The sequence below is a fragment of the Varroa destructor genome, unplaced genomic scaffold, assembly GCF_002443255.2.
Source record: "Varroa destructor unplaced genomic scaffold, Vdes_3.0 BEIS01000006.1, whole genome shotgun sequence".
Lineage (NCBI taxonomy): Eukaryota > Metazoa > Arthropoda > Arachnida > Mesostigmata > Varroidae > Varroa > Varroa destructor.
The window spans coordinates 14,369,461-14,383,805 of NW_019211459.1; the positions used below are offsets into that span (position 1 = coordinate 14,369,461).

The 14,345-nt window shown below is 43.4% G+C and overlaps 1 protein-coding gene across 4 annotated transcripts in view; it reads left to right on the forward strand.

Moving 5' to 3' along the window:
- Nucleotides 1-14,345, forward strand: part of LOC111252473 (uncharacterized) — an 84,550-nt gene that overhangs the window by 42,647 nt on the left and 27,558 nt on the right. For all 4 annotated transcript variants that reach the window (XR_002674228.2, XR_002674231.2, XR_002674229.2 and 1 more), the window contains one exon: nucleotides 10,445-10,712. Coding sequence is in view for 1 of the 4 variants with exons in the window: in XM_022810443.2 (XP_022666178.1) it covers nucleotides 10,445-10,712 (268 nt within the window). In the remaining 3 variants the exon portion in view is untranslated. The remainder of the gene's footprint in view (nucleotides 1-10,444; nucleotides 10,713-14,345) is intronic.

The window sequence follows — 14,345 nt, forward strand, 5'->3', positions numbered from 1 at the left end:
TAAGATTGGGCCTGAAAGTCCTGCACAGCTAACTGACATTAATAACTGCTGGTACTGTTAGGTTTTCTTTTTTTCTTTCAGGCACAGTAACTGTGGTTCAAAGGCCTATTCAGCAATAGCATCTTCTGCGTGCTTTCTTTGATACCGACATGTACATGTACGAGTTATTCTAGTAGATTGTCTCTTCACCGAATGGCTAATGAAGCCTTTCGTGTTCTTATTAAAGAAGAATTATTTCGCATTTGCTGTCACTCCTTCTCCATCTTGTTAGATTATTATTATTATTATTTTTTTTGTTATCATTTATTATTATAGACATCTTATTTTTTCTAACCGGAAATGTTTAGGTGAGCTAAACGTTGAGACCCTTTTCATTGCCTGGTAATGAATGGTTACGAATTCCCTTTGCCAGTGATCGGAAAAGCTAACAAATATGTTGGTGCGTACTCTGTACGATAACAATGGGCGCAAAAAACCAGTCTCTTGAATTCATGCGAAGGAATATTCACAATCTTTTGTATATGTGGGCTGACGTATTGAGCCTGAAGAAGGATGGCCTTGTTTCATCTATCGAACCGTTTGTATTAGATCGCCTCGTTCTCTCGACGCAACTGGACCATAAGCCGAATTTTGTTAGTCGTTTTCAGACATTTTTCCGTATATGAGATCCTGTCAGTCTTACCAGACGCAAATCGTCGTTTTTCTGGGATACAGACCCGACTCAACTCTTGGCCTAGGCGCATGCTGTGGGCCTATTAATTTCCTTCTTTTATTTTGATCGACTCTACCTATGAAAACCTATCGTTCTCACTACGTGTTTATTGAACGATATGTCAAGGGTTAATGAGAAGCTGTATTGTGCTGTGCATCTTACCCAGTCCATGGCACACCCAAGCTCTTAATTTCTCGTAAAGCACATTACATATATTGAAGATCGCTGATAATAATTTAGCGTTCGCAGCTTAACGTTTAGGCGAACTAATGAGTCGTTAGCCATTCGGAATCCTCATCGACCTCGGATGGTCAGCTGGAATGCGATAGGCACTCCAGATCAACCATTTCCCCTTTGAACTTTGTAAACTCATACTAGGAGTTTTTTCAGTTATAAAGTGTTTGTCGTATATGGGAAAAGTAGGTCAGGCTCCTTTGGCAGCTTTTTATTTCAGTTAGAGGCAAGAATAGAGAATATGGGATCTTCATCTGCGGAGGCCGACATGGGTCTAAAATGCCATTCATTGTACAACAAAACCGCAACGGACTTACACAGAGAAGGAAAGACTCCAAGTATGCGAACTCTGAAGAAATAAAAAACCTGAAGAAGGCATGAAAATCAAACAGGAATTATTTATTCCAACCTTATATATAGATACTAAGAAGAAGAAATGGCGGGCAATAATACTCCTTGGACACCAACGATCTTCTGCCCTCGTTGAAAAGACATCTCGATTCCAGTGATCAGGAATCAGCGCTCACTGCCCGTTCTACAGGTGTCGCATTATTATTATGCTCATCCTTTCGAAGGCAACATCTAGGCGAGAGAACTAACTGGTTATGGGCTGGAGAAGTTTCCTTCCTGAGTAGGCAAGGGACATTAAAGTCGACATTCTCTCTCTCACTTTGATAGACAGCTGCGTACGTACTTTCGCCTGATCTCCTGCACACGATTATTATGTCCTGTTATTTTAACCAGCACTATAGTTGGTAATTTACCTTTATCTCTGTGTCCCTTTCAAATGAAGACAAGGTCGCGTGCGAAAATAACGAATAAGAGGTCTACTGCGGTGGTATCACTTGAGAGAGCCGTGGCCACACGGCCTGCATTCTGCTACTAACCAGCCCGCTTAAAGCTACCAGTGGTGTTACGTACTCGTGCTCGTGTGGGAGCCACGTATGTAATAGATGCCTAACTCATGCAACTATCCACCCTCTCTGTATCTGCTTACCAAACAACAAGCTGGTTAGTCCTCTAGTAACCCACTTGATACACTACAGACAACTATCCGTGAATAAGATTGCCCGTAAACCAATCTTGCACACTCAGTAAGCTCAAAGGGAGGGAGGGACGGATCTGCTACGAAGGATCGACAAGAAAAGAGCTGCGCGATCATCAGTTCAAGCAGCTATCCGCAGTTGAGTCGAAGACGTTTTGATGGCACTTGGTAAAGATGGCCACAGACCATAGCATTGTCGGTGATGGGTTTGGGCTTTTACACCCGATATGTCATATGAAGACAGCTGAATACGGTTCGAAGAGTAGTATAGGGGCAAAGTTGGCGTATCATATAGACGACGCCCCGAAGGGGCTCAGCGTGATAATAAAGCCATTGCCCGTTTAATTATTGCTAAGCTGTGACCAATAAGCCTCAAAGCGTAGTTCTGAACTATGCCCTGAGGCTTATTGCTACATAGCATACATAGTGGTAATACACCGGAACAATTCCCGTGTTCCGGAAAGGGCAGTAAGTGCCATGGTTTGGCTGGCTTCCTACGCGTCTCTAATGAATCTCTTAGCACCGATCGAGTGCCAGACGGGAGCGGCTGATTAGCGACAATGTGTTTATTTGATTAGCATTACACATACCGGCACTTCTTCTATACGTATACAGTATGGTGAGGCAACATAACATTGTACAAGATGCAGCCTAGATCTTCGTAGATCTATGAACAGGCGATTAGGAACTACGATATATATCGAATAGTCCTTTCGGGTAGACCATTGTTGGTCTTCCTGGCAGCAGGTAATAAATAATCGGGTGAGATTAAAACAAAAGACGCTGCCAAATTGGCAAAAAAAACCTCTGAGCTGAAAGTGATTCCGGGATACATGGCTACGAGTATACTCAACATTTATGACAGCGGGAACTTATGCGGACCTTTACGGAATTAACGAGAAAATGCATGTAATACAGACTTACGAGACGATACGTAGCTGGTAGTTTACGTGCCACTTTTTCACACGACGATATTCTCTCATGACGATCTAATTTCTCAGTCTATAAAACTTTCCCATATTTGAAAGAAAAGTACATCAAAACAACTTTTCATTGGCCGCTTATTAAGGTCGCGGTCAACACGAAAATCGCTTAGTAATTTTTGCTCCTTCGTATCCGTAGGCTTCAGCGTTTTGGTGACTCGTCAAACTGTTCGATTCAGCGTATAGTCGTTAGCCAACGCGTCCATCTCCATGATTTGTATCTTTATTTGCCCACACCAACTCATCATCGGTAGTGTCATCGGGATATTCCACAAATAATAACCGAATCAGAGGGGGCTTGTTTAAGAATTCTGTGGCATAGTCTGTGGTATGGACGTACGCGAAACGAAGCGTTCGACAAAAAATTACTATTCGTGGGTAGCGCTGATAGTGACAAATTATATAATTGAGACAAACGGGATTACATTTGGTTGGACGCGTATGGCCTCGAGCTTGGTTCAGTGCTTTGCAAAGGCCCGGAAAGCCTTATCCGGAAATCACAACATGGCTGCGTCATTTTGGACGTAATAGATTAGAAGCCATTTTCTTACTATATATTGAATCTACACCAACGTTATGGCAAGCGAACTCACGCAGGACGAGGAAGTAAGTCGTCCCATTGTACTATAAGACGGTATTGAAAATACGCACTTTTAAAGTAAATACGCTTTGTCATCAAAATCGCCTTCACCCGGCCACAAAATCGATTCGACCAGTATCATTGGGTACTAAAAAATGTCCCACCCCATTTCATAGCGAAACGGCGCAAGTTCGTGTCAAACGATATCAAGATTCTGCTATTCCTAAATTTCTGCTCGTTTTTATAGCGTTTGATGAACTTATCTTGAAAAACAAGTAGAGGCAATTGAGCATAAACGGATACATTTTCACACCTGCGTTCCTTTGAGACTTCAAGTAACCTCAGCACGTTTGAAAATGCATTTATCGTATAATATATAGTACGTATGTATCTGAGCCCTATTGTGTGTAAGCCTTTCACGATTTGAGGCTTAGTGCGGGCTCTCCACTGCAGCTTGAGTCAAATTGATCGATCTAACCTGTGTGTTCGATACGACGCAGTCCTCATCGTGGTAACGATATGAATACAGGCTGATTTAACAAGATCACGTTTGAATCTAGTCTTCATAATGAATTCAATCTGCTGAAAGCTTAAGAAACTAGGCATTTCTACAGGGAATCATCGCCAGTAAAAGTGAGACAAAAAGAAACTGAGCTTCGGGGATACCGCTTTTAGAAAGCGACAGGCAACATGTAGTTATCACCTTCAAAGGTTGATTTGCCACTTGTTTGTCACCCTGACACTTGTTGATCAAGAGCCTTCTTCTCTATAGTCACGCTATTCACAGAAACGGAGTTCATTTTCGCAAGATACAACTGACGCCCCGTCGACGCTCGACACTTCACCTTGGCTAGCGTTGTCTCAGTTTAACAGGCTTCATCATGGCGACATGTCAAAAAGACCTAATTCTCCAGCTGACGTCGTTCACTTGTCCAAGTGGGCGACGATAAAAGGATGCCCACATGTGCTTATTCGATTTACTGTCGTATGTTGTTGTTGACAACCGATTTTAGCATTGAGCGATCGGGAATCGATACGATCATCATTCGAGAAAAGCGATGGACGCCATGTAAACACCTACCTTTAACCTCATCCCATAGTACCTATAATTTAGCGAGCGTCGACTCGCTAGAGCGTTTTGATCGACTGGGCGGTGCTGCAGCTGCTGGCCGCTGTCGGTTAGATGATTTAACGTGAGGCGTCTGTGACGATATCAACGCCTACGACACAACCGAGTCCCGCGAATATCCGCAGCGACCAATGGCAAAGGGAGAACGCCATCTTTAACTGTGGCCAAAAACCGTCATCATCGCCTCAAACCATAATGGATCTGCGTTGTAAGTCCAACTCATCGGTGCTGTGCCTCGAAGGCGATGACACGCTCATTGAGAAACTGATTAGCAAATGAATCGCGAGAGGAAACATTGACACAGTTTCAATTGAGCTTCTTCCGCGAAAGACGAATCTATCTAGGTAGGCAATATAAGATCTTACTGCTATTACCATTACAATTTTATTATTACAATTTTTCCTTGCGGCCCTATGTGAATTTCCGTATGATTTTTCTCTCGACTCGAACACGTTCAGCGAGCTGTTATAAGAAAAATGATGGTTCCAGTAGGTCTGTTGTTAATGGCGATGGCACGTTAGCTCCCTGGTAGGGCCAAAAAGCGCCGCCCAAACGTTTTGTTCCGGCTTTAATTTGTTACTAGGAGATTTGTGGTGGTCGATCCGGCAAAATCGATAAGCTCATCGTTTCGATGATGAGGTAGGTCAGGCGTTCGGCAGCGGATTGCCTATAACACGATAGATATTACGGCTCACCCCTGTTGACGCCGTATGTCAAAACGTGGATCTGAACGGAAGTGATCTACATCGGTCGCGCATAAAGTCCTCAGCGGCAAACCTAATCAACAGACAATCCATGAGGTGACATGTTGTTTTCTGTCAGATCTGTCGTGTTTATACAGGCAATATGAGTAACAGCTAAATATAAAAGATGTAACTAAAACAGCACGTCGTTATTACGGGTGCCATTTTTGCGTGGGCTGGTAAGTTCTCGCGTATTTTTCAGTTTTAATTATCGGTTGGTTTAAGTGCTAGAGGATAGCTGTGAATATATAGAGATGATGAGATCACCGACTAACCATCGTCAGGTTTTTTTATGTGGTGCTGACTTGACGAACTAGATCAATTACGTTATAGCGTACACAGCGTACTAAGAGCACGCGGTAAGTTCGCTCGAAAGCCCCCACTTGCTAAAGTACTATCTTAATGCGAACACTGACTGGTCTTGTGTTGGGAAAATGCCGATAGATTTTATATACACGCAGCACATATTCCCTATTTCTCGGTTGGTTGAGTTACTGTGCAGCTCCGGCAGAGCTGAGGACAGGATATGTTTCGCAATGATAGATTATCATCGTCACCATACAGCGTCACAAATGCCTAGTATTTTTCTGTATGTCTGAGCCATACGTGTCTTGCCGTTTAAAATCAACCTCAAACTGAAGCGAGATTTCCTATATAAAGCGATTTTTGAAAAGGACCCGTATCTAAGCGATTATATGTATCACAAAATAAACATTTCTATACTTCTAGTAGGTATCAAGTTTAAAGCAATACACTATCGTTCGAAATTTTTCGTGTACCAAAGCATCAGGTGTGCTGTGTACCATCACGCAGAGATCACCATCACCATCTTGCTAGCCATATGGCGGAACTTCTTTCATCTTGACCTGATGACTCTGACAACAAGGTCCATTTAAATGCCGCTCTTACGTTCTCTTCTGATGCGTCTAATGACTTTTTGATGCTCGCCTTATTTCTTTTCCGTTACGGAACGCTACGTTAGTAATACCACTATCAAGGCACGCCTTGCTTGATGAAAAAAATCTCCACCGAGTGAATGACTATATACAAACATTCATACGTTTTCCTATGCACTAATCTACAGTCGACCGCTGTTAGCCAATAATAGTGAGTATGTTATAATCACTTACAAGTTTCGACCTGTTTTCTCCTGCCACAGTCGCCGAGAGCCTGTACCGTATAGTATTGCCACGGATTGCTAGAGAGATGTCCGGTAGCCGGGGGCGTCTTGTACGCTGCTGGGCGCGTGTAGACGTTCAGTTCCCAGCTACGCCTGAACACCGACGACGTTGTCGGCGAAGTCGAGTGTCTGCCTAACAAATCATTGTCCCTTCATTTAGCGATGGGCGATGACTGGCACGACTAGCGGAGAAATTGCGAATTTGGAAGTTGAAAAAGTAACCGTTTTGGGTTGTGGGCCTGCCGAGTATCTTCATGCATGTTTTATCTATTCATATCTGTGTGTGACGTCGTGCCTCCATGGCTTTGGGCTGACTCACGGCTGCCTGTTGGCTTGTATATTTAGTTCGTTACTCGATTCGACAAAGACAACAGCGTTGCCATCGTCGAGGTCATACTGTTGTTCTCAACGACGTTCGAACAAATCCTGCCATACGCATGAACAGACGGACGAGCGGCTACACATGGCTATACGTATAAATGCGAATCGCGGAAGTATACGCGTCACCGGCGTGGATTCCGCAAAATCGGCCGTGAGCCCGACCACAACGGGAGAGGCGGGACAGCGTAATCAACCCAAACAGAATCTTCAGTCGGCGTCTTCTGGGCATCTATCTATCTATCTATCGTGCTATTATTGCAATGCAACTATCCCTCGGAGAAAAACTGTTCAGGCTGCAGTAAAATCTTTTTGGCTCGATGGAGAATTGCGTACAAGGAGTAAACCAACACCAGCTGGGCTCTTAAGTCGAACCGCATCGCCCGACCAGCGGACGACAAAATGTGTAGATTTGCAGCACGTTCGTAGGGCGTGGCATGCTTTCTTCAAAATTTAGAATAATAATGATCATAACAACAACAACAGCAACATTCAACGATTACATCACCATGGCAACAACAGATACAACATCATCAGATCATACATGTGCCCGAACGCTCGTGAAGACCGTTCATAAGCGTCATAGCCACAGATGTGAACGCAAAAACTTGCCGTTATAAAGTCGCGAGCAAGACGAAGGCGGTGAAGTTACGGACTTCGGCGGCGTCGGCCCTTACCCAGTCAATCTAATACTGAATAGCGATGCCAGGCCTCATTTGCACTGGGAACAAACGCAATAAAGAAAGCGGAAAAAGGAACTGGGAACAATAAGGCTAGAGATGGCACGACGTGCCGGCGAACGGTGGCGATGCTGATCGTGGTGAGAGGTGATGTGGCGGCGATTTACGCGGAGCTCCACGGAGATGGCCGAAATAAATGAGCAAGCCACGTATCGATTTGAGGTGACGATACGAAAAGAGATTTAAGATCTACTCGAGGTTAACGCACACCAAGACTACTCAGCCTAGACAATTCCTATTATTTATATTGATCTGACCAATCGGATAATGATCAAGATTAGTTTGCATAGCTTTTCTAACCTGACGCAACGCTTGATAGCAACGTTCTTCTGTCCGGCCTTTCGCCGTACATTAGGAACGGATATCTAACCTGCCATCCCCTCGCCGAACATATGTTTGCTACCAAAGGGGATCATAATAATAATGGCGGTTCAGGCAATCCGCAGCTGAGTTGAAGATAGTCTGCTCTAACAGTTAGCAATAACAAGCATTTATAAAAGACATTAGTCTGCGACAGGCAATATATCAGTTCATATCTGTCTGATAACGTTCCTCTGGAAGGGGCTCTCTTGATAGATGTCCCCCGGAAAAAACCCCTTTGATTGGACTACAATATGGGTCGCCAACGTATCTGCGATAGCAAAGAAGACACGACGCATCAAGACGCGAGCGAATATCGGCAGGACCAAAACCTGCCGTCCACATTATGCGGATGAAGCCATCAGCTCAGCTCTGTTGTTCCATTAGCTCGTTTACAATATATGCAATGTACAATACCCGAACTGGAACATTCATTGGCGACGACGACCATAAGCGTCAATGCCAAATGGAAGCAATGCTGCAGTAGGTGCGAACAATAGGCGACAGCTGGCTGCATTATGGCTACGCGAATACCATCTTCGATACGACCTCTGCGTATGACGAGACGGCCACCGTTGACGGTTCGGTATACCAGCGGCTGCGGCGGCAAGAACGGTAGCTTCGGCAGGTTGCCAACGGTGACGGCGGCGTGGTGTTGGCAAAATAATCAACGACAATGACAGCAATGTTAGCAGTGATCCGAACAAATCTGACTGCATTCGTCCACTGAAAAAACAGTAGAAGGAGCACGTACGGGATAGTACAAATGTAATGCTTTCGAAGAGTATCTTTACGTGCGCGTTTCATCATGCCGATATTAATATGGCGATGGAAATAGTGAGATCCGGCCGATGGCTGCCTCAGTGTTCGGTATATGGCAAAGGGAGTGGAATGATGCGTTAAGACCTGGAATCGTCCTTTTTATGTCCTGCCTCGCTTTTCGTTTTCCCTCATTTACTTGCGTTACGTGCGGCCATCTGGACAAGGACCACACGCAAATTGGAGTTTTTTTAGTCGCCGAAATCAGGCACCGACGACGTTGCTGATGATGACGATGGTGCGACTTATGGTGAACAGGGATCAACGAGGTGCGACTTCTATGTGTTTGTGTTTCTACCGTAGTACTATACATCTCTAATATATACGTATCTAATGGAGGGTTCTGCAGATAAAATCGAGGAAAACACGCCTCGAGATGACCCTGATTACAGTCATTCTCACTCGACTTCGTTCGAGAGCTTTTCTTGACAAAATACCCGGTAATCCTCATACTATCAAAGCTTCACCGTGCGATCCCGTATAACAGTTCTGTTAGCTATAATAGAGGAGTGCATAATTTCCTCGTTGATCAAGTAGGTCCATGTCAAAAAGGCTTCTTTCTGTGGGATGATGTGCTGACAATAAAGCCGCAAGATGAAATGGGAGCGATATATTAGAAACACTATTGGCTGTTACCTATCACTATTGCTATCATTGTCTTCTTTTTCATCTTATAGTATATATATATGATTATCCGTAATTGTGCATGTTTCCGTCCTTAGCACGAGCATGATCGGCAGTTGAAAGAGGGGGCATTAGAATATTAGATTTATTATTATGGCCAATTACGCTTAAGTCGAATTCATAAAATAGTCAGAACCATGAAATGGTAAACGTGGCCAGGAATTTCTATTCAAGCAGATGTTAAAATGCAGATGGGCGAAGATAGCTCCTTGTCTCCGATATTTGCTAATGTAAACACTCAAATATCCAATGATGCCCGGAAGATATAAGGTGCCAAGTCGGCATGAAGGACGTGCGATAAGTATAGTTAGATTAATTTTATGCTAGAGATAATTAGCTGAAGACGTTTCAATGCTACATGAGCCAGAGGGCGATTCTTCCAGAAACCTGTGTGCTTTGTGACCTATTGAAGCTTCTCTGTCACAGCGTAACGTTCGTTTGTATGTAAAAGTGTAAAAAAAATCGAAATATACGTATAAAAACATCAATTTTTAGTTACATATAATTAATACTTATATGCTAGGCTCATAATTTGACTATTTTACAGATTTTTGGGATGTTTGGGTAATACTTTCCTATTCTCCCTGTTCAGTAAAGCTCGCTGATGAATTTTATCTAGATACATCCTGAATAGCTCTATCCTTCTCAAGCTTATTTTCTATCCGATTAATCTTTGAATGGCTTAGCATGTAGTCTTTGTAGTTTGCATAAAATTAAGTAATATTTTCGATCATCTTACCCATCTTCTTCAATTGATGACATTCTGAAACCCAGAAAATCTTGAACCGTAAGATGATGCACCGTTATAAAACCTTAACTATAGTTTATTTGTGATTTGTCGTTGTCTTTGAAACTAGGCGCATGTTTCCACCGTTCAAAGTGCGCTTATCCGGTCTTGATCAGAAGGCGAAGTACGTGATGTTGATGGACATCGTGGCGGGCGACGATTGTAGGTACAAGTTCCAGAATCGTCGCTGGGTCGTTGCTGGCAAAGCTGATCCTGAAATGCCGAAACGAATGTACATTCATCCGGATTCTCCTGCGACTGGCGAGCAATGGATGCATAAAGTCGTCTCGTTCCATAAGCTTAAACTCACTAACAATATTTCTGATAAGCACGGATTCGTAAGTAGATTTAAACGAATACAACCTATATATATTATTGTGCTTTTTTAAAAGATCGAATTTTTGTTTTGTGTAGGTATTTTGCCTTTTTTTTTTTTGATTGGTACCTTCTGAGAATTTTGCGCGACCTCATAGTCATGTTGGTCAGGCGATTTGGTGCTCTTACCCTAATTCAGGACTCCACCTTGAAGTGTGTGATACTCGCTGCTACAAAAGCAGGCCTCGGCTATTCAGGGGTAGACGTTACCGTAGGGATAACATGCCGAACAAGGCAATACCCGGAACGTGGTGCGGTCTATATTGCTATATCTATTAGCTCCCACTGGCCTCTAGACATTATCTGTAGTTTCCGTTTACTGACGTGTAACATTTTGCAGACTCGCATGTTCCAAGATCACCGTCAACATGAAACAGCGTTTTCTTGCGGAAGTCTTCTATAGTCAGTCGACGTACACCTCATTTTTACTTTAATCGTAGTTTTATTTTTGCCAGCTTATTTTCCATCGAATAAATACACATGCTCTCTTTCGACCTTCAAGAAAGTGTCATTAAGCTTCGTGTTTGTTGTCTTCTTTTAACCGTCCCTTATAGGCAGTTAATGTTCTTCATAAATTTCATGATGTTGACACGTTTTGTTGCCTTCACCTTGCTGACTAGCCAGAGCTTAGCAAGCCACCTTATAAGCAATATATCGTTGGCGTTAGATTATCGTCCGAGCTTAGATAGTCATCACGGCTCTAAGATCTCGACGGATTCTACGTACTGGACGAGACTTATCGCGCTACAGACCGACGACAGTCTAAGACTCGAGAGAGTTTTAGAGAAGATGGAGTTCCTCATAGACACGTTCGATTTCAGACGAGAACCAGTGCACGCGTTTCTATTATTATCATCATCATCGGTATGAGCTGTGTTACTAGGAAAATCGGGGCGGCTCCCAGATCATTTCGGTTCAACTCAGATCTTTTTTAGATGCCATAGCCGAAAGGTAGACCGATTATCGGCAAACGGCGGCAAGTTGAGCCAGAGAACTGGTTAATCGAAGTCATCAACAACGTACAGAGCATGGAAAGACAAACAAGACTTTAATCACACTTTCTGATTTGACCTCTCATCGCTCATTAAGAGAAGCGTCATAAGGCAGAATCTTTGTCCTCGACGATTTCGCCGACAGCGGAAACAACCGTAGAGTCGATTCCGCCATTAAAGCTTCGTACGGCTGAGTTCGGCAGACATCGGCGTCGGTGATGGTCACCGGAGGACGGCCTCGAAAAGTAGCACTATCCCTGCGTTTTTACCACGAAATGCATTGAGAAAACGATAAAGGGTCGACCGAAGTCGAGTACATTGTCACTTTGATAATGTCCAGTTACAACGGCGTTGACAGAATAACGATGATAACTAATATTGTAGATAGACATTAAGGTGGGCTGGTTCTAATGATCAGCCAGAAGACGATGTGTCAGGCGGCGCAGGTGACAATGACTTAGAGAGTTTCAGTTGTATCTCATTTACGTGTCTGAGCAGTCTGTGCTACTGCTTCCAGAATATAAATGTAGTATATCTGCTTTGTTGACATCAAGCCCAATTAATTAATTAATTACTGTTATTCATTTTTCTGCTTGTTAGAAGGAAATCATTGCAACCTGAAGCTAGTCTTGCAATTTGTAAGAGCATCAAAAAAATAGGATGTCTGATTGTTCAACAACCTCGAAGTTTCCGCTACCCTCATAATACGCAAGTCTCCATTACGTTTAGGTCCGATTTTACTAGCCGGTAGCAGAGTAATCAAAAATCAATACCAACGACAATAAAGTTGGCTTTGCGAGCGATAGCCATACACCGCTGGCTATTTTTCGTCTCTATGGGTCACTGAGGTCTGGTAACGTTCTTCGCCCTAATCGCCGCTATATCGTATAAGAGGCGTGACGATAAAGTGTAGATACCCTCGGATCACAGTTTTGACACTGCTACAAGCCGCGAAAATTACTTAATTGACAAATTCAACATTATAACGAAACGCGTTTCGACTAACAATAGAAATGTTTTTGACTTCCTTTTGATGATACATGCAAAATTTCCAGGTCACTTTTCTCCGCATTTCCCCTCTTTCTTTGTTGTACTGGAAAATGGACGGATCTATTGGCTATAGGCGTACAATGCGCTCACTAACCAGATTCCAGTACGATGAAGCCTAAGTGATGAGCTTTGAGTCCGTCAACTTCAAAATTTTAGGATAACGCAGTCATAATAATTGGGTTGATTTCATTGAGTCGTTAGTAATCAATCGTTCACCGTAGACGTATATTTAACGGGCACGAGTGTCGCCTCTACTCTATACCTGTAATGCATCTAATGTTATAATATCTAGCTACAGTCTTGACGCGGCTGTGATGCCTTTAGGAGATGCTTGAACCGAGGTGCTCGATCCGCCAAGGAAGAAATTACGGAGAGAAAATCGGGTATGAGCAGAAGCAGTAGCAGCAATCAAAACAGGTACTACCCAACGGAGTTCCCATTATTCTGCAATGGGGACGTAATGAACCTAGGGGCATTTAGTAGGTTTGAAATCGGCTGTAGATACGCTCCGCTTCATGTTCGAACAAGCCAGTCATCTAAGGAATGATTAACAGCCGTAGCGGACGTACAAGTGGAAAAAATCACTTAACAGTAACACAAACACGTTTCTTTATATGAACACTAAGAGATACATGTTAATATCATATACACGATATTTTTATCATTATTATCTTGCGCATATTCAGTTCTCGCGAACAGGACACGATGCAAACTGAATGGTGGAAGGACATCGGACAAACAACTTTTATAGAATTTATTAAGCCTCTAATTGTGGACGTCCGCCGGTGGCCTGATGGTCCATCATGATTGAGATGTAGCAGTAGTTCTCTATGCTTCTTGTTGAAAACACAATTTTTCCGCCCCCAAAAAGAAGTAACTAGAGCGAAGGTGGCAACTTCTGGCGTCGTTGCTGATACTGATGCTAATGCTGACCGCTATCTCGACCCTGTCACCTAGGGCAGACTTACAATCGACCGCCGCTCAGATAATAGCTAGCTAGCTAGCTACCAGAAGGGCGTCTCGCCAACGACGACGACGACATCAACGACTGACACTTCGGTAGACAGCGAAGCAGCAAGACAGGACAAGATAAAGAAGCGACAAGCGGAATGTTCAGTGTCGGATCATTCTATAACTAGCACAACCGTATCACAGTTGAAATTCACGAGCGGTAGCCGCCTTCGAGTGTGTTCGTTACCACCTTAGAACTATATATATATATATGCGATAAAAGCAACTGCGACGGCAATTCCGATCGCCGGAAAAGGAAAATGGCGTCCAAAGAGGTAAAACTCGTGCTCGATTTTCGTTTCTCAAATGATGGGTACGCTGATGTAGGATTCGTAGGGGTGTTATGGTTTATCGCTAGCTAATGATAGCTGAAACTGTAAACCTCGCGTTGAACTTTGTGTCAACAACGTTTTTCTTGTTCGGTAAAGGGGACACGATAGCGGCAAAAAAAGCTTTTTTAAAAAGAAAAGCGACAATCGAACAGGCTGAGAGGACATTGTTTAGCTAAACTATCTGGGTTAATAGCCCCTTAGAGACAGCATA